Source organism: Euprymna scolopes, chromosome 11, assembly GCF_053919585.1.
Source record: "Euprymna scolopes isolate OS-2025 chromosome 11, ASM5391958v1, whole genome shotgun sequence".
Lineage (NCBI taxonomy): Eukaryota > Metazoa > Mollusca > Cephalopoda > Sepiida > Sepiolidae > Euprymna > Euprymna scolopes.
In genome coordinates, this window is record NC_136492.1 from 105,625,059 (window position 1) to 105,651,890 (window position 26,832).

Sequence of the window (26,832 nt, forward strand, 5' to 3'; positions counted from 1 at the left end):
CCAACAAGTTCTCATGCTCGAAACGGTCCAAAAACAATTGACAATATAATCAGTCAGACTCCTTGATTGTGTCTATATCCACAGCTAAAACAGAAGAAGAGGACGACCAGTCTAGTAGTGATAAGCAACCCACAGGACAGAAATGCTTCTTCTGTGGAAACCAAAGACATAACCGGACGAGGTGCTCCACCAGAAATTCAGTATGTAAAAACTGTTAGAAGGGGCATTTTGCACATGTCTGCAGATCTCCAACAGCTGCTGCTATAAATTATGGTTAGTTTCTCCTGGCTTCATCAGTTCCTTCTTTAAATTTCTCAGAGAGTCTATCTTGTTTGTCCTTATGGGGAAAAATCAAAGGTGAACGAATGAGGATACTCATCGATACTGGGAGTTCTAAAAATTTCATTTATCCTGATAAAGTTAAGATACTTGGATTAGCAGTCTCACCAAGTTCTGAGAGAATTTTTATGGTCAGCAATTCCCATTCGTCCTCTACTCTTGGACATTGTATTGTATCTGTAACTCTGAATGGAAAGGAGTATGGTAATGTCAAGCAATCGATTATAACTGACCTATGCACTGATATTATTCTCGGGCATAAATTTCTAAACCGACATTGTTCAGTAGAAATAACTTTTGGATAACCCCTTCCCTCTCTCATTGTTTGTGAACTGTCTGCCATTAAAAATGTCCCTTACCCCTCTCTTTACAAACCTAACCTCAGACTGTCGCCAAATAGCTGTTAAATCCAGGAGACATACCCTACCCGATGCTGAATTGATTAAATTTATTATGCTAAAGGAAGGTATTATAGAGCCCTCTTAATCTCCATGGCAAGCCCAAACGCTTGTAGCGTTTCCTGAGAATCAGAAGAAGAGACTTGTTGTGGATTATTCTCAAACAATAAACCAGTTCACTCTCCTAGATGCTTATACTCTTTCTTGAATGGAGGACATGGTAAATAAGATTGCCACTTTCCAAGTGTTTAGTACTCTTCATTAGTACTCATCAAGTTGCGATCAAACCAGAAGAATGAAAATACACAGCCTTTGAAGCTTCTGAATCCTTCTACCGGTTTTGTTGAATTCCATTTGGAGTAATTAATGGAGTAGCATGCTTTAACTGAGTCATCGATGGTATCATTAAACGAGAAGGCCTCCGATGAACCTTTGCCTATATTGACATTGTTACAGTTTGTGGAGAAAATTAGGCTGAGCATGATACTAATTTAAAAAGTTTTATGAAGACTGTGGTAAAGTATGGACTAACACTGAACGAAAGAAAGTGTCACTACTCTCTTGTTTCTGTAGACTTGCTTGGGTACACTATAAGAAAAGGTTTGGTAAAACCAGACTCTGATAGGCTCAAAGGATTGCTGGACTTGCCTGTCCTTCAAGACCTTCCTTCTCTTTGATGAGCTATGGGAATGTTTTCTCACTATTCAAAGTAGATATCTAAATTCTCTGAGAAATTACATCCTCTAATTAAAATTACCAAGTTTTCCTTTACTAAAGAACAAATCGATGCCTTTAGGGACCTGAAGAAAGAAATTGCTAAATCGTCCCTAGTAGCGATAGATTCTTTCTTCCCTCTTGAGGTTGAAACTAATGCTTCAGAATATGCTATTGCTGCCTCTCTGACCCAAAACTCTTGGCCAGTGACCTTCTTTTCAAGAACTTTAACCTCTGTTGAGCAAAAGCACTCTGTAGTTGAAAAGGAGGCCTATGCAATTCTTTTTTTTTTTTTACAAACGAATCACCACTTATCAAGGCCAAGAGGCCACTCGAGGACAAGGGTTAAAGAGTGTACAGTAATCAAAGGGACACTATCATAGATCTCAAAAGACTTGAAACCGACCATCTGTGACAGAGTGGACACTAACGACTTCAAAAAGGCACTCTCCGTCGACTGCAACATGGCAAATAACTCCTCCCTCCTTGTAGGTCTTGTATACAGAAGCCCAAGCAGCAGTGAGGAAAACACACGGGAACTAAATACCATTATGAGCAAAGAGGCAACAAAAATGGACTTACTTCTGATCAGCGACTTTAACTTTCCTAACATAGACTGGAAGCAAAAAATCAGCACAGTCGGTCCTGACCACTCAGCATCAAAATTCCTGAAAGGTACTCAAGACGCATCAGAAAGAACCAACAAGATATAGAGAAGGGAAAAAAATCTAATGTGTTAGACCTGGTCCTTACGAACCGTGAAAACCTTATTGAAGAAATTACAATGGCACCTGGACTGGGGAAAAGTGACCACCACACTCTCATTATCAAAATAGATCACTATAAAGCAAAACAGCCCAAGCAAAAACGTTTCAACTTTCCAAAAGCAGACTTTGAGAAACTCATAAGTGAACTGCAGGAAACAGACTGAGATAAAGAGCTGGAAGGCAAAAATGTAGACGGCATGTGGACTCTGATTAAGGACAAAATCAACCAGGCAGTCCAATGCTCAGTACCAACCAAATCAATAGGCCGAACCCATACAAAAAAATGGATGGACAAAGAAATGCTGGAAACAGTCAGAAAGAAACACAGACTCTTCAGGAAGTGGCATCAAACCAGAAAGAAAGAAGACTACACCGAATACCTTAAGGCAAACAACAAAGCCACCAAAAAAATGCAGGAAAGCAAAAAGAGGTCTAGAAGCTGCTCTAAGTAAATCTGTCGACCTAGTCCACAAATTCCAAAATTTCATCATGACAAGTTTCAAGAAAAAATACACGATTAAACCCGGTTCCCCAACTTCCAACGTAGACCCCTACTACCATGTCTCCTTCTCCAACATCAGGGGTCTTCATTCTAACCTTCCAGAGGTTGAAACCCAATTACAGGAGACTAAACCAGACCTTTTATTTTTAAGTGAAACTGGCATTGGACAGGCTATTTCCCTAGATGAGTTTGCAATTTCAGGATACTCTAACTTAACTTCTAAATCTGACCCCCAAGATCGCCATGGGCATGGAATATGTGCCTATATTAAAGATAGCTTTCCTTGTGGGAGGGACATCTCCAGGGAAGATCCTAACTTACCCTATATGTGCTTCCGGGTTGCTTTAGCTCACACTACTGCATTTATATTTACTCTCTATCGCCCCCACAACAGTGGAGTTACTATCTTTCAAAGCATATCTGAGAAAATTGACCAAGTCCTTTCTACTTATCCTTCAGCTAACATTCACGTATGTGGAGACTTCAATGTTCACAACGTTGAATGGTTGACCCACTCAAACAAGACCGATGATGAGGGGAGGTTCTGTCATGATTTCTCCATTGCCTATGACCTCACTCAGATTGTTCAGGAACCTACCCGTGTGCCCGATAATGATGGCCAGTATGCGAGCCTACTAGACCTTTTTCTCACAACTTGCCCTGAACTATGTTCAGTTTCTGTTCTGTCGCCTCTTGGATCTTCCGACCACTCTGTTGTATCAATTAAGATAAAAATGAAATGTAATAAGTCCCCAGATGTACCTCTTCATCGTACAGTATATCGATACACTAAGGCTGACTGGGATAGCTTCCGTACATTTATATCTGATTTACCTCTGCATTCCATGTTTAAAAAGGATGTGTCCTCTATAGTATTAGACCTAACTGAATGGTTAATTGTAGGTATTGACCATTTCATACCCTCTAAAAAGTTTCAGCAAAAACCTAACAGCCAGCCATGGTTCTCTCCAGAATGTGCTGCTGCCATTGCGCACAGAAATCACTTTTTCCACTGCTTCAAACGTAATAGATGTATGGAAACTAAAGCCGTTTTCAGGACTGCCAGCAACCATTGTAAGAAAGTAATAAGGAACGCAAGAGAGTTGTATGCTCAATCTGTTAAGTCCAAAGTAGCTGAGCAGCGGCTTGGTTCCCACCAGTTTTGGCAAATAGCAAACAGAATCCTGAACAGAAGCGTGTGCTCCATCCCAACTATTATCAATGGACCTGAGGTAATCTCGTCAGCATCAGACAAAGCCAAACTCTTTGTCAAGAACTTTGCAGCAAATTCTACCCTTTGCGACCAAGATCGCCAACCCCCAATATTTCCTCCTGTATCAGAAAACACGCTATGTGATATACGTATATCTGTACGTGATGTTGCGAAGCTAATCAAAAACCTTGATTCGAGTAAAGCAACTGGCCCTGATGGTATTCCAATTATAGTACTCAAAAAACTTCAACCTGAATTAGCGCCCATACTTACAAAACTGTTTAAACGTTGTCTTAAGGAGAATAGTTTCCCATCTCCCTGGAAAACCTCATCAGTATGCCCTGTATTTAAGAATTCAGGTGATCGCTCATCCCCCTCTCAGTACAGGCCAATAAGTCTCCTGTGCGTCATGAGTAAGTTGCTAGAATCTGTGTTAAATACAGAAGTAATCAAACATCTCAACAAAAATAACCTTCTTAGTGACACTCAATATGGTTTCCGTTCTGCTAGATCTACAGCAGATGTCATTACAGTTATATCGCATAGGATTAGCAAATCTCTCGATGGTGGCAATCTTTCTAGAGCAATTGCTCTTGACATATCTAAAGCCTTTGATAGGGTATGGCATAAAGGTTTACTTCATAAGATCGCTAGCTATGGTATAGCTGGAAAAGTCTTCTCAATTATTAAATCATTTCTTTCTGATAGGTTCATAAGAGTAGTAGTTGAGGGGCAAAAATCAGAAGCTCACAGTATTAATGCCGGTGTCCCTCAGGGATCCATCCTGGGCCCAACTCTTTTCCTGATCTACATTAATGATCTTCCAAATCATATCCTTACATCATTTGTAGACATTTATGCTGACGACACTACCATTTATGGTAGCACATCTAAGACAGTAAACGACCAAGTTCTCTCCAATTCTCTCTCCTCTGATCTTGAGCACGTAGTACAATGGGGAAAGGAGTGGCTGGTTACTTTTAATGCATCTAAAACCAAGCTTCTCTCTTTACATCATCAACATTCTAATCCACATTTGTCATCAATTGAAATGAATGGCTCTCGTCTTCAGGAGGCCTCAAGTTTTGACAAGCTTCTGGGCTTGACCATTACTCCTGATCTTAAATGGAACACGTATATCAAATCTGTTGCCAAGGCCGCTGGAAAAATGGTGGGATCTTTCTATCGATCCAGTAGATATCTCACTGCTGATGCTATTCTCTACCTATATAAGAGCCAGGTACGTCCAAGGATGGAATACTGTTGCCACATCTGGGCAGGAGCTGCTAGAAAGGACTTGTCCTGCCTTGATAGAGTTCAAAATAGACTTCGTAGCCTCGTAGGAGATGTCCTTTTCTCCTCCTTGCAACCTCTATCTCACAGAAGAGATGTTGCGAGTTTGTCTCTGATGTATCGTTATTTTCATGGAAAGTGTTCAACTGAGCTTCAATCTTTGGTCCCCCCTCGCCAAACTTTCACAAGAAACACTCGTCTAGCTGTAAACACTATCAATAATTTCCCCCACTCTTTATCTGTGCCTAAACCTAAACGTAGATTCCATGAACAAAGCTTCTTTCTTAGAACTGCACGCCTGTGGAATTGTCTTCCGTTTTCCTGCTTTCCGGCTGACTACAATATGGTTGTGTTCAAGTCTAAAGTAAATAAGTTCTTGATGAGCCGTTCCATATAAGTTATTAAATTTACCAAATTTTCATTACTAATGATTACTATATTGACCAATTTCTACTGTACACTCTTTAACCCTTATCCTTGAGTGGCTTCTGGGCCTTGATAATGTGGTGATGCCTTTGTAAAAAAAAAAAAAAAAAAAAAAAAAAAGCTAAGGTAGCAGCTGAGGCTAAGAGTAATCCCAAAGCATTTTGGTCATACGTTAAAAGCAAGACGACAACGAAATCGGGAACAGGAAACCTAAAAATGGAAGATGGAAGCAAAACAACATCAGGCAAAGAAAAAGCAGATATACTAAATGATTTCTTTCAGAGCGTTTTCACCCGAGAAGATGATGGTCCGTTACCCGACCCACCACCTACTGAGTATAACGTACCTTTAGAAACATTTGAAATCTCTGAGGAAAAAGTATGGAAGCTGCTCAAGAACTTACAGACCAACAAGGCTGCAGGACCAGACAGCATCAACCCTCTTGTTCTTTCAAAGGCTGCTGATACCTTGGCACACCCAGTATCACTGCTTTTCCATAAATCTCTGCTAGAAGGACAAGTACCACAGGACTGGAGAAAGGCAACAGTCTCCCCCATCTTCAAGAAGGGAAGCCGACTACAAGTAAGTAACTACAGACCAATTAGTCTCACATGCATACTCTGCAAGGTGATGGAAAAACTCGTCAGGGAAGAAGTTATAAGGCATTTAAGGGAAAACCACCTTATTAGTACAGAGCAACATGGCTTTGTACAGGGAAGGTCCTGTACTACTCAGCTTCTGGATGTTATGGATACCTGGACAGAAAATCTCGATACAGGAGGAAGTATCAACATCGTCTACATGGACTTCATGAAGGCCTTCGATTCCGTGTCTCACCGTCGCCTCCTGACAAAGATTGAGTCATATGGCATCCAGGGCAAAGTCCTCCACTGGGTTCAGGCGTTCCTAAATGCTAGGCAACAATGTGTAGTAGTAAACGGAACAAAATCAAGACGAGCACCAGTAACGAGCGGGATACCACAGGGAAGTATCATTGGTCCAATGCCATTCGTTATCTACATACACGACCTACCCAAACTCTGCCAAAATGACATGAAGCTGTTTGCGGATGACACAAAGTTGTTCACACATAGTGATATCCCAGGAGCCACAGACAGCCTACAGGCTGACCTAGATAACTTGCAGAACTGGTCACAGGACTGGTTGTTCCGTTTTCACCCACAGAAATGCAGCGTCCTGAAACTAGGGAGCAGGAGATCAGAGGCTAAATACACATTGAAAGACAACTTGCTTGGAGTGATACCCACAGAAATGCAGTGTCCTGAAACTAGGGAGCAGGCGATCAGAGGCTAAATACACATTGAAAGACAACTTGCTTGGAGTGATAACACTGAAAGAGCATGATCATGAGAAAGACCTAGGCATCTACATCGACAACAAATCCATCGCAAAAGCAAATAAAGTTGTCGGGATAATTCGCTGCACTTTTGATTTTCTCTCGAATACAGTCTTTGTGCAACTCTACAAGAGCCTTGTGCATCCTATCTTGGAGTATGGCCACTTTGTCTGGCAGCCACACCATAAGACCTTATGCAGTGATCTGGAAGACGTACAGCGCCGAGCAACCAAGCTGCTGGCATCACTGAAGGACAAGCCATATTCTGAAAGATTGAGAACCCTGGGACTGTCCACTCTTGAGCATCAGAGAAATCGTGGTGACATGATCGATCTCTACAAGTACATCCATGGGATCTATTATACAAGAAAGCCGACTTTTCAGATCGCCAAAAACAGCGCAACCAGGGAGAACAGCATCAAAATTGTAAAAAAACACTGTAGGCTTGATGTCCACAAAGGGACCTTCTCACAGAGGGTTGTCAACACATGGAATTATCTCCCAGATGCAGTTGTACAAGCACAAACGGTAAATGCAGATTTGATGTACATGTTCCATTTCAAATCAGGAGTAAAGGTCAAGCCCAGAAGCTTGTCAAAACATGGAACCTCTCCAATTGTACCTATTTACAATGCCTCCCCACAGGGCAGAATTAGACACCAGGGTTGGTTTTTAACGTGGAGAAAAGGTACAAAAATAAAAATTGTCTCAGCTGTGAAGGACTTCTCCTCCACCGAAAGAGAACGAGAAATGGAAGTGCTGCATCTGAAGAACAGAATTGTAGAGGCGATCTAAAAATAGTGACATTTACTGCTTGGGAAAGCGTTTTAAGTTCACTGGCCAAAAATCTGTCTCTTTTATGCTTAAATAGCAAAATAAAAAGTGAGGAGATTACGAGATGGAAGCTAGAACTTTCTCTTTTAGCTATAATATTGCCTATCGCCCAAGGAAACAAAATGTTGCCACAGACGCCTTGTCTCAAATTTGTTCTTCTATCGCCTCTGCTGACAAATTACACTCTTTGTACACAGACTTATGCTACCCGAGGGTAACCAGGATGCTACATTTCATCAGAACCAAAAATCTGCCATACTCTTTGGAAGATGTGAAAGCAGTTATGAAGGTCTGTTGGGTCTGTTCCAAAATAAAACCTAGGTTCCTTAGGTGGCACCTCAGATTCTTATAAAGCAAGTCAGCCATTTGAAAGAATAAGTCTGGACTTCAAAGGCCCATTAAATTCAAATTCCCGCAACTGATACATACTGACAGTTATTAACGAATACTCTTATTTTTCTTTCGCTTTCCTCTGTGCCGATGTTTCAGCTGCAATTGTCTGGAAACACCTAACTGCTTCATCACAAAAAATAATAATTAATGTTCTTTCAAATTTGAATTCTACTCCAATATTAATAAAAAATAGTTTTAACTTTTTTTTTAATGAATAAACTGTCAGTAAGATCAAAGAATTTAATTGACTTTCACACACTAATGCACTGATCAATGTCTTTTAAATTTTAATTCTATTTAATTTAATTATTAATAAATAATTATTTTAGCCTTTTTAGTGAATAAATTGCCAGTGTAACTAATCAGTGAATTTAAGTGACTTTTCAACGTTTAAAATGCATTTTTAGTTCTATTTAAAAGGAAATAATTTATCGAGGCACTTCTTAGAATAGCCGACAAAGCAAAAAAGAGGTAAAAATAAATACGCAACAAATAAATGTAATCTCGACAATCGCTTAAAAATCGAAAAATAAACAAAATACTGATAGAAACATATCTAATAAATGTCACGAATCATGCGAAAATCTAATGCTAGACAAATTATTTTGTTTAATTTTCAATTGTTAAGCAATTATCGAGGCTTGACTATGGCTATAATGTGATTACCATTTTTTCTGTGTTAACTCAATAGATTTTACACTAATTATATTTTTAAGTAATAATTATTTTAAATTAGTTTATTACTAAGACTGTGACAACAGAATATTCTTTTCATTCTTTTGATTCTCAAGTATACATCCGACACAGTAAGATAGTCAATCAACCGAGAACCACATCAATCTATATAAAAACATACAAGATATTAATGAATATATACTCAAGAGTCAAAACAATGTAAAGAATATGCTGTTGTACAGCCTTATTAATAAACTACTTTAAAATAAGTTAGAACATAAAAACTTATCCAGGTAGGTAGAACAGTAATTAAGCTTACCTTTGGTAACATTTATTTTTTTGTATATTTATTTTGTTCACCCCTTTTTGTTTTATTGGCTATTCTAATAAATGCCCGGCAGTTCGAACCAAAAAATAAAATTTTCTGCAATATTTTACAAATTTTTTATTTCAAACTGGCAGGACCCGTGTACTGGCATTGCTCAGTGGAAATATGACACAGTCAGAACAGATTAGGTCCCCCCTCCCCATTTTTTTTATTAGGGAGTTACTACTTATCAAGGCCAAAAGGCCACTTGAGGATAAGGGCTAATGAATGTAAGGTGATAGCAATCATTAATGTAAGGTTGTAGTAATCGTTAATGATGTAAATTCCATAGAATTTGATTATTTGTGGGGACGGCTCAACAAAAACTTATTTACATTAGATTTGAAGGTTACCATCTTGTATTCAACTGAGAAGCAGGCTAGCAAAACAGTGATCCACAGGCGGGCAGTTCTGGGAAAGAAGCTTCGTTCATGGAATCTGTGTTTAAATTTAGGCACAGATAGAGAGTGGGGAAAATCATATATAGTGATAGTAGCTAGTCGAGTGTTTTTTTGTGAAAGTTTGGCAAGGGAGAGTCCATAGATTGGAGTCCAGTCGAGCACTTTTCATAAAATTAGCGATACAGTAGAGACAGGCCCGCAACATCTCTTCTGTCAGAAAATCGGATCCTGAACAGAAGTGTGCGTTCTATTCCAACCATTATCAATGGACCAGAGGTCATCTCGTCAGCGTCAGACAAGGCCAAACTATTTGCAAAGAACTTTGCAGCTAATTCTACCCTATGCGACGAAGACCATCAACTCCCCATATTTCCTCCTATAACACAGAACAAGCTAAGTAACATACAAATATCCGTGCATGAAGACGCCAAGCTAATCAAGAACCTAGATTCCAGTAAAGCAACTGGCCCTGATGGCATCCCAATTATAGTGTTAAAAAAGCTTCAACCAGAACTCGCTCCCATACTTACGAAACTATTCAACGCTGCCTTAAGGAGAAGTGCTTTCCGACTCCCTGGAAGAACTCATCAGTTTGCCCTGTATTTAAGAATTCAGGTGATAAGTCATCTCCCTCTCAGTACAGACCAATAAGTCTCCTGTGTGTTATGAGTAAGTTGCTGGAATCCATATTAAATAGAGAAATAGTCAACCATCTCAGCAGGAACAACCTTCTTAGTGACACACAATATGGTTTCCGCTCTGCAAGATCTACCGCAGATGTGCTGACGGTTATATCCCACAGGATTAGTGAATCTCTTGACAAAGGCTTCCTTTCTAGGGCAATTGCTCTTGACATATCAAAGACCTTCGACAAGGTATGACATAAGGGTCTACTTCACAAGATTTCCAGCTACAGTATAACTGGAAATGTTTTCTCAATCATTAAATCATTTCTCTCTGATAGGCTCATAAGAGTAGTGGTAGATGGACAAAAATCGGAGGCCTGTAATATAAATGCTGGAGTACCTCAGGGGTCAATCCTGGGCTCAACTCTCTTCCTGATCTACATCAATGACCTCCCTAAACACATACTTAAATCATTCGTTGACATCTATGCTGATGACACGACCATCTACGGCAACACATCAAAAGCTGTAAATGACAAAGTTCTCTCTGATTCTCTCTCCTCTGATCTCGAGCGCGTGGTTCAGTGGGAAAGACGTGGCTGGTTACCTTTAATGCATCCAAAACCAAACTCCTATTCTTACATCATCAACGCTCTGATCCCCATCTGGCATCAATTGGGATGGATGGCTCTCGTCTGGGTGAGGCCCCGTGTTTTGACAAGCTTCTGGGCTTGACCTTTACTCCTGATCTGAAATGGAATACGTACATCAAGTCTGTTGCTAAGGTCGCTGGAAAGATGGTGGGATCCTTCTACCGCTCCAGAAGATATCTCACTACTGATGCAATTCTCTATCTATATAAAAGCCAAGTACGTCCAAGGATGGAATACTGTTGCCATATCTGGGCAGGAGCTGCTAAAAACAGCCTATCCTGCCTTGACAGAGTACAAAATAGACTTTGTGGCTTAGTGGGGGATGCCCTTTTCTCTACCCTGCAACCTCTCTCCCACAGAAGAGACGTTGCAAGCCTATCCTTGTTTTATCATTATTTCCATGGCAGGTGCTCGTCTGAACTCCAATCTCTGGTCCCCCCTCGCCAATCTTTCACGAAAAACACCCGTCTAGCTGAATCCACTGTGAAAAATTTCCCCCACTCTTTATCTGTGCCTAAATCAGAACATGGATTCCATGAACAAAGCTTCTTTCTTAGAACTGCACACCTGCGGAACTCTGTTCCGTCTGCCTGCTTCCCACTGGACTACAACTTGGATGTCTTCAAGTCCAACGTTAACAAATTCCTAATGAACAGCCCCCTTAAGTAAACACTTCATCAAATCTCCACACTAACGTAATGCACTTGCAATAACCCTTATCCCTGAGTGGCTTCCGGGCCTTGATAAGTGGTGATCACTGTGTAAAAAAAAAAGAAAAGAGGCTGCAGGGAAGAGAAAAGGGCATCACCTACTAGGTTTCAAAGACGGTTTTGAACTCTATCAAGGAAAAATAGGGCGCATTGAGCAGCTCCTTCCCAGATGTGGCCATAGTACCCATTTTAGGACATGCCTGGCTCTTATACAGATAGAGGATGGCATCGGCAGTGAGATACCTACTGGAGCAGTAGAGTGATCCAACCATATGTGTTCTATGTTTCCTGAAAACAAATTAAACAACAGTTGGGTTCCATTGTTAGGTATTGTTGTGCAATAGCAGGTGTGGAAGTCACTGGCTTTCATGATCAGTGGCGGTCTTTATTGGTCTTCTCTGAACTGAAATCGCCTGTCTAAGTTTCGAGCATTGTTGGGAACTGATGGTTACTGGCGTTTAGTGCTTGTGATCATAGGCGTTTTTAGACGGTTATTTGTGTTTGGTCATTGTTGGTCACTAATGATCATAACCAGTGACGAGGCCATTGGACTGCTCTTAAATGTAACAGCCTGTCTTCAATATTCATGCGCTGCCATCCATTGTATGGTACTGATATCCAATGGCGGTTACTGTTGGTCACTGGTCTTTAAGATGATGATTTACAGTGATCTTCAGACGGTTACTGACACTTCTGGACATGGGCAGGCACTGGCTGGCAAATCAGCTGTCTTCAATTGTCAAGTACTGTCATCGAACTTCGGACACCATTTCTTTTAAGTTGTCATAGCACTGGTCATAACACTGTCATAGCACTGGTCGCTACTGGTGCGCACTGTTGAGCGCTACTGTTTCTAATTGATTACTGCTATTTTTTAGGCAGTAACTCTGCTGTCATTGGCGGTTAGTACCAGTGGTAAAAGTTGGTTGGTAGTGGCTAGTTGCTGCCTTTATAACTGTCGATATTTTGGCCTTCCATCAAAATTCTGCATGTTGGTTGTCATTTATTTTGATCCAGCAAAGGCTGATTTTTTTTTTTTTTTATTATACTCTCACTTTTTGGGGATAATAGCGCATTTTTTTTTTTTTAAAAAGTATAAATAAGGTGTTTTTTTTCATTCAATATCTTAAGACTTTACTTTGAAATAGTTCCAGAAAACAAACATTTATCTTTCAAGGGATTTTTACAATTAATTCATTTAATTTTGAAATTTAGCTGAAATTTCGAGTTTTCAGAGCTGCTGTGGAGACATTTTTCATTATAACGGATGTTTTATTTATTTATTTTTTTACTGTATAAAAATACATTTCTTTCCTTTTAGAGATTAACAAATGCAACCAAAAGTAATCAGAAACTTAAAAAAAAAAATATTGTAAGTCAAGTTTCATAACCATAAATCCTATTTGTTTTCACCATTAAATTGCACATATTTATCGTAGCCCCGACGCATGTGCGTCGAATCTACTCAAAACAAAATAATAGCGCGCTGCCAGCGCTGCCTTAACAGTAAAACCCAGTTGCACACGCATGGATGTATAAACATCGTTTCAGCTGTGCGTACATTTTCCTTTGCCCACCCACTCTTTATCTGTGCCTAAACCTAAACGTAGATTCCATGAACAAAGCTTCTTTCTTAGAACTGCACACCTGTGGAATTGTCTTCCGTTTTCCTGCTTTCCGGCTGACTACAATATGGTTGTCTTCAAGTCTACCGTAAATAAGTTCTTGATGAGCCGTTCCATATAAGTTATCAAATTTACCGAATTTTCATTACTAATGATTACTATATTGTACAATGTATACTGTACACTCGTTAACCCTTATCCTTGAGTGGCCTCTTGGCCTTGATAATGTGATGATGCCTGTGTAAAAAAAAACCCAAAACCCCCCGAAATTTCAGTTACTAGTGCGGACGTCATTTAAAGCATCTTACGTCATAAGAATGTTATTCTTTTCATCTAATTGGATTACAAGTAAAACAAATTAAAAAAAATGATTTTTCTAAAGGCCTCCCTGGAACCGGTAGGACAAGTATAAAAAGGGAATTTTTCGCCCACACGCAGTCGACCTTTGAACACCATGGCGTAAACATCAACATCAACATCAACATCGACCCGTCCGCGTTTGGACGTTAAACATGCGCGCACCTGACGGCTAATTCCTCCATGTGGATACGGACTTGCAACCCTAATGGACTTTTTATTTTTACCCTTTTCTATCTCTCTACTTAGTAAGCGGTGGGCTTTTTATATTGTTTAATTCTCCGTTAAAAGACTGGTTATTTCTAACCAAGAACTTTCACTTTTCTACATCTTTTCATTCAATTACCTCAGTCGCAGGGAGAGACTTTCAATTAAGAAGAAACTTTATCTTCTCTTTTCATTCATTTACAATCTTTTAAAAAAAATAAATTTTGTATTTAAGTTATCCATTCGTCTCAGTCATCTTTGCTATTATTATTCAACTCCCACACCTGATTTATTATTATTACCGGGGGAATTTGCGGGATTAGCATCGACACACTCGTTGGTCTCGCAACATATCTATCATTTACCGACCTCTTAATTTAAATTAAATTCTTTATTTTTTTAATTTTTACAAATTATTATGGGAATGGGAATATAACGAATTGCATTTCATTTTATATTTTTTAAAACAGCATATTGATTTGATCGATATTAAAAAGGAAGCATCAGTTTGCATATATGAAGCACAAAATCAAAATCTGTCGTTGTCCAACACTGTACTTACCCTGGCATCAAATAAGGGGGGATGTAATCGGCATCTTTGGTCGTTATTAAAGTTCCGGCTGCCCTGGACATTTTTCTGTTTTGAGATCTTTGAGAAATACTTTAAGAAAACTGAACTTCTACTGCTCACTTAGCGAAAAATATTTATTTATATTCCAGTTTAATTCAAAGACGAACCAAAAAAATCCGGAAAAATTAATTTGAAAAGCGAAAAAATAGGAGAAAATGGTAATTTATTCTTACTGTCAAGAATAGAAGAATCGGTTTTGTTTAACATGGTTGCTATTAGTTACCACGAAAAAACGTCGATAATTTTCGTAAAATTGCATTTTTGTAGTTTCATAAAGCAGAAGAGTTTTAAAAAATCGTTACAACCATTTTGAAGTGTTTTTATTCTCAAAATATATGTAACTGTTTATATTTCTTTTTATTTTATTTATTTATTTTTATCAATCTAATCATTGTTCCTGACTACAACTTCAATTGTTTAGCGTTGTTGCCATTAGTTACCACGAAGAAGTTCGTTAATTTCCGGCAGCTCCCGACAATTTACGTGAAGCGACGCTTTTTGTAATTTCATAACACAGAAGAGTCAAAATTGCCTTTACAACCACTTTCAGCTCTTTTCCTCTATTTTTCTAGTCTCGTAACATATGTGACTTTTCTGATTGATCATGGGTTTTTTAAATTTGATTTTATCAATCTGATCATCGTCCTTTTCGGCAGCTTTAATTGGTAAGTAAATGAATATATTTTTGCTTCGGTACATTTGTTTTTGATTGATTACAATAATTATTTTAAGTTAAGTTGTTTTTTTTTCTTTCACGATAAAACAAAACAACATCAAAATGTGTAAAAAAAACAAAACAAAAACAAGTGTTGCTTAAACTTTACTTGTCGAAATCCATGAATTTTGTTTCAAAATAATAATAATAATAATAATAATAATAATAAGCAAAAAAAAAAAAAACGAAAGTATATTAAAGTTTATTAATTGTTGGAATCAATTATTTGGAATTGTGAGCAATTTTCCGATATTTTCCTGTCTATTAATAAAACAAGTTTATCTATGTCTATCTGTATTATTTCTTACTCATACGTGACTTAAACAGTATGTTTTAAAAAGAAGTACAATGCAGAATACGGACCGTGCTGAAATAATAACGTTATTACTTAGAAACCCATTCTTAACATGGGGAGAGGGATCTTTTTATTATTTATTTTGTAATTATTCTGTACTTTCACCTAACAATTTAATAAACAAAAGATACGGTAAAAATTAAATTTAATTTGAAAATCGTATGTAAAAATTGTAAAAATAGCACAATCCGTATCTTGCCGTAGGTAAAAAAAAAAAAAAATTTTAAAAATGCAATCGCGTAAAATGAAATTTTATAAAAGTGCTTATGCATTTTTGGTACCACGCTATTTCTTTAATAGTTTTTTTTCCGGTTAAATTCAAATTTCACGGTATATATATATTTTTTAATTAAATTGTTGAATAGTTGAAAAACATCCTCTCCTCCTCGTTAAGAATGGCTTTCAGAATAACATTATTTCAGCACGGTATCAAAAACGCACCTTTTATAAATCCTATATACAAATAAGTGAATAAAAAAGAATATGAAGGCGCTCATTCATTCGTTATTTAACATTTTTATTTTATTTTATTACATAACATTTGCTTTATCATTTACGAACCATTTGTTTTTTTTTTCGTTTTTAAAAATTTTTTTTTTTTTTTCGTTTATTTTTTTTTTCGATTGTACACTAAAAGTATATCGGGAAGTGACGGTGTTTGTAGTTTGGTGATTTTTTTTTTTTTTTTTTTTTTAATTAAAAATTTTTTTTTTTGTACTTCTACACTTTATTGCCGAAACTGGAGACGCCATTTTATTTCATGCACCTGCTGTTAAAATTCAAGGGAGAAATTAGTATTTTAAACTGAAGAACGATTGCTTCTGGAAATAATAAATTAACCTAAAATTAAATGAAAAACTTTCCAGTGGGTTTGTATCACTGTACACATAGATTCGAAAAAGTTGTCAAACAAATATATGACAAATAAATGTTATCAAAGGCAAGATAAGTTACTTTTCTACCAAACTGGATATATTTTTGTGTTTTTATTCAATGTAACATGTTTATTCAGCTCGAAAAACATGCAGTATTGCAGTGTTTACCGATGTATTGGAAAATTCAAAATGGCGCCTGACTCTCTCTTTAACATGATAAGTTTGGGAAAAGGTGTTATAAATAATAAACTGGACAAAATACTATTAAAAAAACACCGAACATATGTCAACTTATGTCATGGTAACATATATTGAGCGAATTTCTAACAGTATTTTGTCGAGTTTATCATTTATATCACCTTTTCCCGAACTTACCGTGTTAAAGAGAGAGTCGGGCGCCATTTTTAATTTTCCAATATATCAGTAACACTATGCTTTTCGAGCTGAATAAACATGTTACATTGAATAAAAACACGAAAAATATATCCAGTTTGGTAGAAAAGTAACTTACATTGCCTTTGATAACATTTATTTGTTATATATTTGTTTTTTGACAACTTTTTCGAATCTATGTGTACAGTAATACAAACCCACAAAATAAAGTAAAACGCCCTTTTTGCTCTACGGTTGTCCGGCGCGAACAAAGACCTCGTATAATTATTATATATGGGGGAGGGGGAAGAAAAAAAGAGGGGGAAAAAAAGAACAAGCGAAATTGATACTTCTGTTGCAGTGTTGCATTCCTCATAAAATTTCACCCTCAATTAATCATTTGATCTTAATATAGATCTTTCTTTTCCATCTCATTCCGGACACCAGCAGACACATCGCAAAGTGATAGTTTTACAAATGCTTAGTGAAATAATTACGAACAATAGTATTTTATTTGAATCGTTATTTAATAACAATTTTAAGTTTATTTGGTAAATGTTTACTTAAACTAATTGTTGTTAATGCTGTTTTAATGTCTATTAAAAAAAAATTCTTGCATGTAAATAGATTTCAAAACTTTGAATCTTTTGATATGAAATTTTTAAAGCCAGTTTAAATGCTTTCAAATTTTGAAGGATCACGAAGCAATTAATTCTTTAAAACATTCCTTTTAAAAGATTTAAATGGTTAATTTGTTTACGAAGAAACAAATGTATTATGGTGGATTTAATTTCGTACTTAATTTAAAAAATAGGATTTAAAAAAATCGTACATTTTGTTACTTCACGCTATTGCATTTTTGATCGCCATAAATATTTGATTAAAAGTAAATAAAAGATGTCTAAGTCGCGCAGAGACGAGAAACGCACAAAAAGTGATCACACAAATGTAATGATGTTGAGATTTTTCTCTTGTAGAAAACACGTATTAGTCGTCCGTCCCCACTTTAAGAAACCATAAGTATCTTAAAGAATGGCATGCATTCAAAACTTGTCTACACTGACGCTGGTATTTTGTTATTTTGTTTAACACTCCTGTATTTTTTTTCTATTTGTAACTTATGGAAACGCGCACGCGCGTGTGTAAATAAACTGGATCTTGTTTGTTCCCTTGCACAGTGCATGACGTCATCGATTAAAACAAGGTGAGGGATTATCGTGCCGTGACCTTCGTAATAACGCCATTAAACAAACCGCAACTTAAAGGATCACAGGTCGTCATTTACTTGACGAATTGTCTAGATCCCTTGGAGTGTGTGTGTGTGTGTGTGTATGTGTAGGGAGGGGGGGTCTAAACAATTCGTCAAGTAGACATTTTAGTTTGATGAAACGCGTAATATTCTATGTAGTCTAATTGCTATATATTTTCATAACTTATATTACCCTACGTCACTTGTATCATCGAGTAGAAACTCTATAGAAGAGGATTAAAGGAAGGAATGGTACTAGTGCACTTATTGATCTGTGCTGCTGAAATAATAACGTTATTATTTAGAAAGCCATTCTTAACATGAGGAGGGGTGTTTTTGTGCCTATCCTGTACTTTAACCTTATAATTTAATAAAAACAGATATCATAAAACTTTAATTAAACTTGAAAATACTATTTAAAAAAATAGCGCAGAGCAATAAGTAGCACCACCACAGACACTAAAAAATTCGTTGTGGACATTGAAAATGATTTTACCGAACCAATTTTACTAAAATCTATTAACTAATTAATCCAGCCGACAATTAAACCAAAGTTCCTGGAACGGAAACGAAACACTGATTTAGTTATATTTTTTAAATACATTTTTACTGATAGATTTGTATTACATTTGTATTGTTTTTCAATCACGCGGACAATTTTTCAGTACTTCTACAGAATTTGAACTAAACTGATTGATTCTTTATATTTATTATTTGTTTAATCATAACTCAGGTTTTAGGTTTAGTCTGCCAAAAGTCTGATTCGGTTTAAATTCTGTAAAAGCACCAGTTTTTCTTCCACTTAAAAAAAAAAAAAATTAAGATATGGGCATCCATGGAAGGCTAATCTGTATCAGCATTAACGAAATAAAGAAATAAAACAATAATTAAAAAAAAAAAAAAGAGTGAGGATGGGGTAACAATTTATAACTAAAAAATACACAATGTAAATAAACTGCTATTTTTTGTTTTACACTTCAGAAACCTGGATTTCATATTGTGTAGTCACCTTTCGACTGTGTGTTATCTTTAGCGGATTTTTACTTAACCAAATATCAGTTGCCATGGGTGCCGGTTTATATAAGCACCAGAAACAACAGCAGCATTATTTTCTGCAATGTTTATTATTTGCGCGAATAATTGAATGAAATCAAAAATTGCACGAGACGAATTTGATTTTCTTTGTTCAGAATCAAAAACGCATAAAATAATCGAATAATTAGATACAATTTACTTTTTATGTATTTTTTTTTTTTTTATTGTAAACAGATTTTTTTTTTTTTTAGGTCGTTCATTATTTAATTTAATTGCCATTCGAGACACAAAGCCAGGTTTTTAATATGGAGGGGAAAAATCCATGTTCCTTCGAAAAGGGGTCACTGTGGAACAAAAACTTGTCTCAGTCTGTGAGGACAAAACCCTAGTTTAATGATTTTGTTGACCAAAATCTCCAATAAAAGTGAATCCAGCCGATGTCCTCGATAGAAAATAATTAATCAGGAAACATTTGTGATTCGTATAACTGTAGCAAGCTAAGCAAGCATCAAGTGTGTTGTATTTTTCCGGGCCATTATTCTCATCTTTATTGTTGTTTTCGGCCGATACAACCTTCAATCTGTTTCAGGCGCATCTTTTTAAATATGGGAATCTTTTAGTGTATACAAAATTTCGACTTGAAGCCTTTGTTTAATCCACGGAGGTAGATTGTTCCCATTCCGTCAGCCATGATGGGGTAAAAATGTAAATTTATGTTATTCTGGTAATCTCCAAAAATACCGTTATCTCCAAAAATACCGTTAGGGCTTACAACATGGCCGCCAGAAGAGTCAACAAAAAATGCGAATAAAATATATAAAACTCGTAATTTCTGTTTTTAAAGTGGGTTGTCAATTTTCTTTATGAAATATACTTCCAAAATAAACTATTACAGTCGTTTAAAACATAATAGAAGTATTATTTTTTATTTTTTAAAAACAATGTTTACAAAATGTCTACGCACGTTCGTAGACATTTTGTAAACATTGTTTTTAAAAAATAAAAAATAATACTTCTATTATGTTTTAAACGACTGTAATAGTTTATTTTGGAAGTATATTTCATAAAGAAAATTGACAACCCACTTTAAAAACAGAAATTACGAGTTTTATATATTTTATTCGCATTTTTTGTTGACTCTTCTGGCGGCCATGTTGTAAGCCCTAACGGTATTTTTGGAGATTACCGTTATTCTTGCTTAGCCTGTATATCCGGCATCCAGGTTACACTTAAAATAAATAAATCAAATAAAAATGTTTGATTTGAACGATTCCTTGAATTTAGTAGCTTACAATAGATCACGTCGACAACAACAATGATGGTAAAAGTTCGCGTGAAATGAAATAATTACAAAAAAAAAAAAAAAAAAACCCACAAAAAAAAACAATGTAAATAAATCGAGAAGTGATTTGTTGCTTTCCGTTTTAGGAACCCGGGTTTCATTTTGTAAGCTCGTCGTAACTTGTAAGAGGATTTTACCAATCCGATTCAATATTGACAATCAAGCACCAAAATTTCTCTTAACAAAATATGAACTTTGAATTCTCTATTAATTCCATCGTTTTTACTCTTTCAATTTTGTTTTTCATTTGTAAATTCAATTGTTATTATTATTTAAAAATATGCGTTTTATTTCTTTTAATTCGACTGAATACTTTGCAAAGCACGTTGCATTTGTTTGCTTAAAAGAGATTTTCGTAAATCGTTTCCTGTGATTTCTTCCCAGTCGTGGCGGCCACAAGTATTTTTTTTTTTTTAATGAACAACACAACAATAAAGATGGTTTTTGATCGATTGGAAATCAATTTCATCGATTCGGGTTCCGGTTTCAGGTTGCTATAGAAACCGCTTGCAACGCGAAAGCAATTTCAAGATGAACAAATGAATTAAATATAGAAAATTAACTGACTTACCCAACGTTGCTCGGGAGTCTTTTTACTTTCATTTCTTTCTTTTTACTTTCTTTTCCTTTTATTTCTTTTTACTTTCTTTTCCTTTTATTTCTTTTTCTTTCCTTTCTTCCGTTTTTTTCTTTTTCTTTGTTTGATCATTATATTAGTAATTTAACTTTCAAAAATATTTAAAGAGTTTATTTAAGAAATATTTTTGAAAGTTAAATTACAAATCGTCTCATCATCTTGATTGCAAATGTTGCGTCATTTTGCTGCTCAGCTGAGCCTGGTAGTTAAGACTTTGTAAAACGTGGCAAGGAAAAAATGTTCTGTGAAGATTATCATTAATCCATGGCTTTAGGTCCATTTAAACAATGTTCTAATAGAAAAAGGCAGATAATTCCATTGACGAGATAAAACCAACATCCTTTGCTGATTAAAAAGACGATATTACGTCAAGAAAAGAACACCTAACTTAGTAGGTTAAATTGTCTCAAAGATACCATGACAATATTGGGCGTCAAATAAGAATATTAAAAATGAGTTTGTCACGCATGAAAGATTTTCTCAGACTAAAGTTTTCAGTTAAAATTTGGCCACGCTTGCGGGTTAAAAATTCAAATCAACCAATGAGAAAGGCTGTAATTAAAACAATCAACCAAAAAGGTGACACGATTCAAGTCATGTAATTTCTCACAGAACACATTATTTAAGAAAATGGAATGCAGAGAAATTTGTGGTATAAATTCTTAGGTTGTTCCAGCCATGAAGTATCAATACATTCTGTGATGGAGAAGGATATCAAAGGCCATTCACTTTGTTTTGATTTTAATTGCGATTATTGAATGATAAGAGATCCCAGTTGCGACAGAACATTGGATGAGCATAGTTCAGGACAAGTTGTCGGAAAAAGATGATTTGCAAATTATCCATTAGCATAAGGTACGTGAGTATGTTTCTTAACAATCTGTGTTAGATCATTAGCGAGGAAAAAATCGTGACAAAACCTCTCTACATTATCTGCCTTGTTTGATAGTACTAGCCATTCAATATTGTAAATATTGAAATTTCCGCATGCGTAAATGTTGGCAGAAGGATGAGCAGAAAGGATGTAGTCAATTTTCTCAGAGATATTCTCATTCAAAGATAGTAACTCCATCATTGTGGGGGTAATGGGGGAAATATGAACACAGTGTTGTAAGTGTTACTCTGAAGCACATATAAGGCAGTTTAGGGTTTTCTTCGGAGATGCCCCTGCCACATGGAAAGTCATCTCTAATGTACGCACATATTCTATGGTCATGAAGATATAAGAATCAGATTTTGATGTCATGTTTGAATAACCTTTAATCATGAAATCATCTACAGATAAAGATGGAAAAATGCCAGTTTAGCATAGGAACTACATGTCGAGTTTGGTCTCCTGTCTGGAAGGTTGAAAAGTTGACTCCTGATGTTGGAGAAGTAAATCAGGTAGTTGAGAGTTTACATTGGAAGTTAAGGTTCTGGGTTTATTTTTATGTTGTATATTGTTACTTAACATTTACTTGAGGTTGTCTGAATAATGTTATTTGAATCGAAATTGATATTTCTATTGCATCATTGATTGGTCAAATTGAATCACAATTTGAATGTTCACTTTAATATGTTCTGGTCAAAACTATTTTGTCATGCAGTCCTCTATATTTTAAAGTAAGAGTTTAAATATCTGAAAATATATATAGGTACTACTAGTTAAAAAGTAGATGAAGATAGTAATAATAAGTATTTCTACCCAATCATGGTGGCTGATGGAATAAGAACAATCTACCCTGTAAATAAAGGATTCGGTTGGAAATTCTGTCTAGGTTCTTGAGTTAAAAAAAAAAGGATTCATCTGAAGAAGATTGGAGGTTACATCAGTGAAAACATAAATATAACAATCAAGCTGAGAACGATGATCTGAATAATTTCTACTAATGTATAAAAGGAACTTTGTGTGTTCATTCGCTATGGATTCAAAAACAGCTCGGCCGATTTTTATGAAATTTCACATGAAGGTACTTTGTGTGTCTGATAGTGTTCTTTGATAGGTTTTGTGTCGGAATGTCTTTGATAATTATCGATAATCCGATGAAAGAAGGAACAGGCGATTTTGACCAAAGTTAACATATTACACAGCCTAACATTGCAAGTGCATTTGAGAAGTTTTATTACCATGCAAGGCGAAAGGCCTGACATATAAAATCAATAGTAGGTTCTTTGATATGACAGGAGCTCGTTCAAAATGAATGTTTCTGCTTAAAGTACAGTTGCACCATGATACTTGACTTCTGCATTTTAAACTTTTATTGAAACCATTATATAAAAATAATTTTATAAAATCAACAGTAGGTTCTCTACAGTGCAATGTAAACTACAATATATTGTGGACTGTCATTGTGGGGAGGCATGTGAAGCTTCTTCTTGGTATGCCGTGATGGATCCCGAACTAGAGCAGGCAATCAACTGATTTAATTGAAAAATGGGTAATTTCACAGATTTTGACGACAATAAAAATATGGGAGTGTGAAACATTCATTGATTCAATCTCAGGCAACGTCGGGTCTCCCTGCTAGTACCTACTAATTAAAAATTTTTCACTATTGGATAACAGTCAGTAGCTGACCAGCCTTGCTCTTCATAGTTCTTTGATGATGAAAGTCCTGTCTCCACTATAACGAGTGCTCATATAGTTGCATAGTTTGATCTGTGATTCATCCAATCTGTTACATGCACAAGCGACAGCATCGTTTGAATTTGGTGTCATTGAGGCAAAGTTGGATACTTGCAAGGATATCATTTAGAGTAGTCTTGAGTCTGTAAAATGTCCCAACTGAAGATTAATATTTTTTTTGTTTTTATGGAAATCGCTCCAGATAAGGCAAAAGTTTTTGGCAGACATACATATATACATACATACATTTAAACAGACTTTTGGCCTGTATATTATAGACAACTTATTGTACCTATGTTGATATTTTATGCACTAGATAGTCTACAAATGTGTTCATCCATCTTTTGTATGGCATAATCACATTGGCGCACCGGTTCTCATTATATCATCAAAGTTAAGCAACGTTGAGCCTGGTTAGTATCAGATGAGTGATCAATTTGAGAATTCCAGGCACTGTATGTTGGAGGATGTCGTCATCTCCACCAACGGGGATATACATGCGATTGGAGACGGCTTGTGAATTTCATACTCCCATGAAAATTCCTCCTTTGGAGGAAGCGGGTTAAACCCTTATAGAGTTAGTGTTGTTTCTATTTTTCTATCCATCCTTTGTCAGATCTTGTTTTTATTCTCTGCTGGGTGACTACACACTCTCTTCATCAGCCACGTGTGATGGGAGAACTTGCTTAATCACTGATAACCTAATTATGCAACAAGTAGTACTAACTTACATAGTATCGGTAACACTTGTTGAGCGACTTGAGTAGCTAAATGTAGTAGATTGTTAAACTCAACACAAACCGACGTTTTAAACTGTCCCTTGAACTTTTGTTATGAACCGGCATAATTTTATACATAAGTGTGTTAAATCAGAAGACAATTGAAATTTGTGCGTTTCACATTTTTTTTTTTAACATCTAATTAAATGTATTATGAGCCAAGAATTTACAGAATGTTGAATTAGCTTTATGAAAACATTTCACTCTGTGAATATGTTTTTGTTATTGTGTTTAAATTAAAAAGAAAGAAAAGAACTTGTAAATATATATTAGTGGTCTGGCAAGGCCACAGAGGAGACAACCGAAGCAGCAAAACTGAAGCTGGCCTGCAGGACATTATATATACAAATGTAGCCAAATTGTGGTATATTTTATTGGTTTGAAAATATAGATTCTTTTACCAATTGTCATAAAATTTTAACCATAGAATAGTATTATAATTTTCAAAAAGCCTGCAATTTTTCGTGTTTTGCCCCATAGAACTAAAAATATGAGCAGTTCAATATTCAATTTGGCTACGAGTATAGATATATCCATATAAATTGAAAAAAAAATTAAAACTTGGCAGGTCTAAATTGACTAAACATGCTATTTCTCTGCATGCACAAATCTACACTTATACCCTTGATACTGTCATTTTAACAGTTTTTATATCTGTATGGCCTTAGCGCAGATGGTAATGAATAATACTGGAGAGCTATATGTTTTGATTTTAGCTGATGGCACCCAAGTCATATATATATTTTTCTTTTAACTTTTGAAAGTACTACTATAGTTTGGGTACAATATAATAATTGATAGAGAATTGGCCAAATAATAAATATGAAATCTGCATAAATTAAAATATCATTCAAGTGTATTTTATAACTGAGCCATGTCGGGCGTCCACTACTATATATTTGGTACAATATAATGATCAATAGAGAGAATTGACTCTATAATAATAAATATGAAATCTGCATAAATTAAAATATCATATTTATATGTATTTTACCAATGGGCAATGCCGGTCGACCTGCTAGTATATATTGATACAAAATATATATTAAAATATTCCTTCATTCTAATATTAAAAAATAAATAAATGAATAAATTTTTTTCGAATGAACACATCTTTTAACTTGTTTATCGATGTATTTCTGTCCATAAGTGTAAAGAGACTTATTATTTTTAGTTGTGCAAGAAGAATGTCTTCACAGTTTATTAATTTTTGACTGAAATCAAAATGAGATAGTGATAGTATTTGAGATCCAACGGTTTTGTAGTGTAGTGTGTCAGTATATATATGATCTCAAAATTAAATGTGAAATTGTTTATCAAATTCTAACATAAAATGTAATTTTTTTTTATAAAGTGACCATTTTATTTTAATTGATATGCGTGCCATCTTTGTTATGACGGATACCACTGTCATAAATGTTGCTAAATGTCATATTCACTGCAGTTTAAAATTTTGAAAACAAGAATCGTTTGTCAATTTTGACACATAAACACATAGACGTTTGCTTTTATCTTATAAATACAAAAGAAACTTTAATTTGTTTTTAAATAAATACCGAATGGGATTGAATTTAAGATTATAATCACATCCCCTTCCATGGATGGGTGCTTCAGCTAATTGTAAACATTTCTAATGCAAATTTTCGATGCATCTTCGAATTATTTTTTTTTTTTATGCTAGTCTGTTTTTCATACTTACTTTAAATATTGATTGCCATGGCTAATGATACACTGCCTGAAAGTACTACCCTCAAGCTCGCACGGTTAATATTCACGGACAACATGAATTGGAACACATACATTGAGGTAATTGCAAGGAAGGTGGGCTCTCTGAGGAATTTCCACAGGTCCTGCTAGTATAATCATTATTAATTTTCGAACATAGCTTCTAAGTGTAAGAGGTGGGCTACATATATTTTATGTTTTTTATACAGGCGATTGAAGTTTTTTTGTAAAAATGAATATACTCCAGATTTTTGTGAAATTTTAACAATACATATTTTAGACGTCAATAATTATTCCCTAATTTTCAGTTTCTTAAGACTTCTTAAGCTTTAAATTTTGAAGAATTTCTAGAATCATGTAATAAATACTGAAAACTGGAAAAACGATTCTATGCGCATAGTATTATATGTTAATTGCAATCATCATAAGGACATAAAAATGGTGCAAATCTGTTCATGTTATTGATTTTTATCTGTCCTGGGATGGGTATTATTTAATAAAATCTAAAATCAAAAACTTCCTGAGGTGGTCTATTTAATAAGACGATTTTTTTGGTTTTAGAGTTTACTAGCAGGGCTACCCGGCGTTGCTCGGGACCGTATAAACAATGAAAAAACAAAAGCAGATATTGAACATATGTTTTATTCTTAGG

General features: G+C 35.6%; 2 protein-coding genes across 3 annotated transcripts in view; one reads left to right on the top strand and one right to left on the bottom strand.

The window, feature by feature from the left end:
- LOC145288038 (ciliary microtubule inner protein 2C-like) overlaps positions 1-14,623 on the bottom strand; it is a 62,470-nt gene extending 47,847 nt beyond the window's left edge. Inside the window, exon 1 of the mRNA XM_080136054.1 lies at positions 14,420-14,623. Within this exon, the coding sequence (XP_079992180.1) occupies positions 14,420-14,490 (71 nt within the window). The 5' untranslated portion in view covers positions 14,491-14,623. The remainder of the gene's footprint in view (positions 1-14,419) is intronic.
- A 373-nt stretch (positions 14,624-14,996) lies between these two features.
- Positions 14,997-26,832, top strand: part of LOC145288037 (protein O-linked-mannose beta-1,2-N-acetylglucosaminyltransferase 1-like) — a 185,293-nt gene continuing 173,457 nt past the window's right edge. For both annotated transcript variants that reach the window (XM_080136052.1, XM_080136053.1), the window contains exon 1: positions 14,997-15,153. The gene's annotated coding sequence lies outside the window, so the exon portion shown is untranslated. The remainder of the gene's footprint in view (positions 15,154-26,832) is intronic.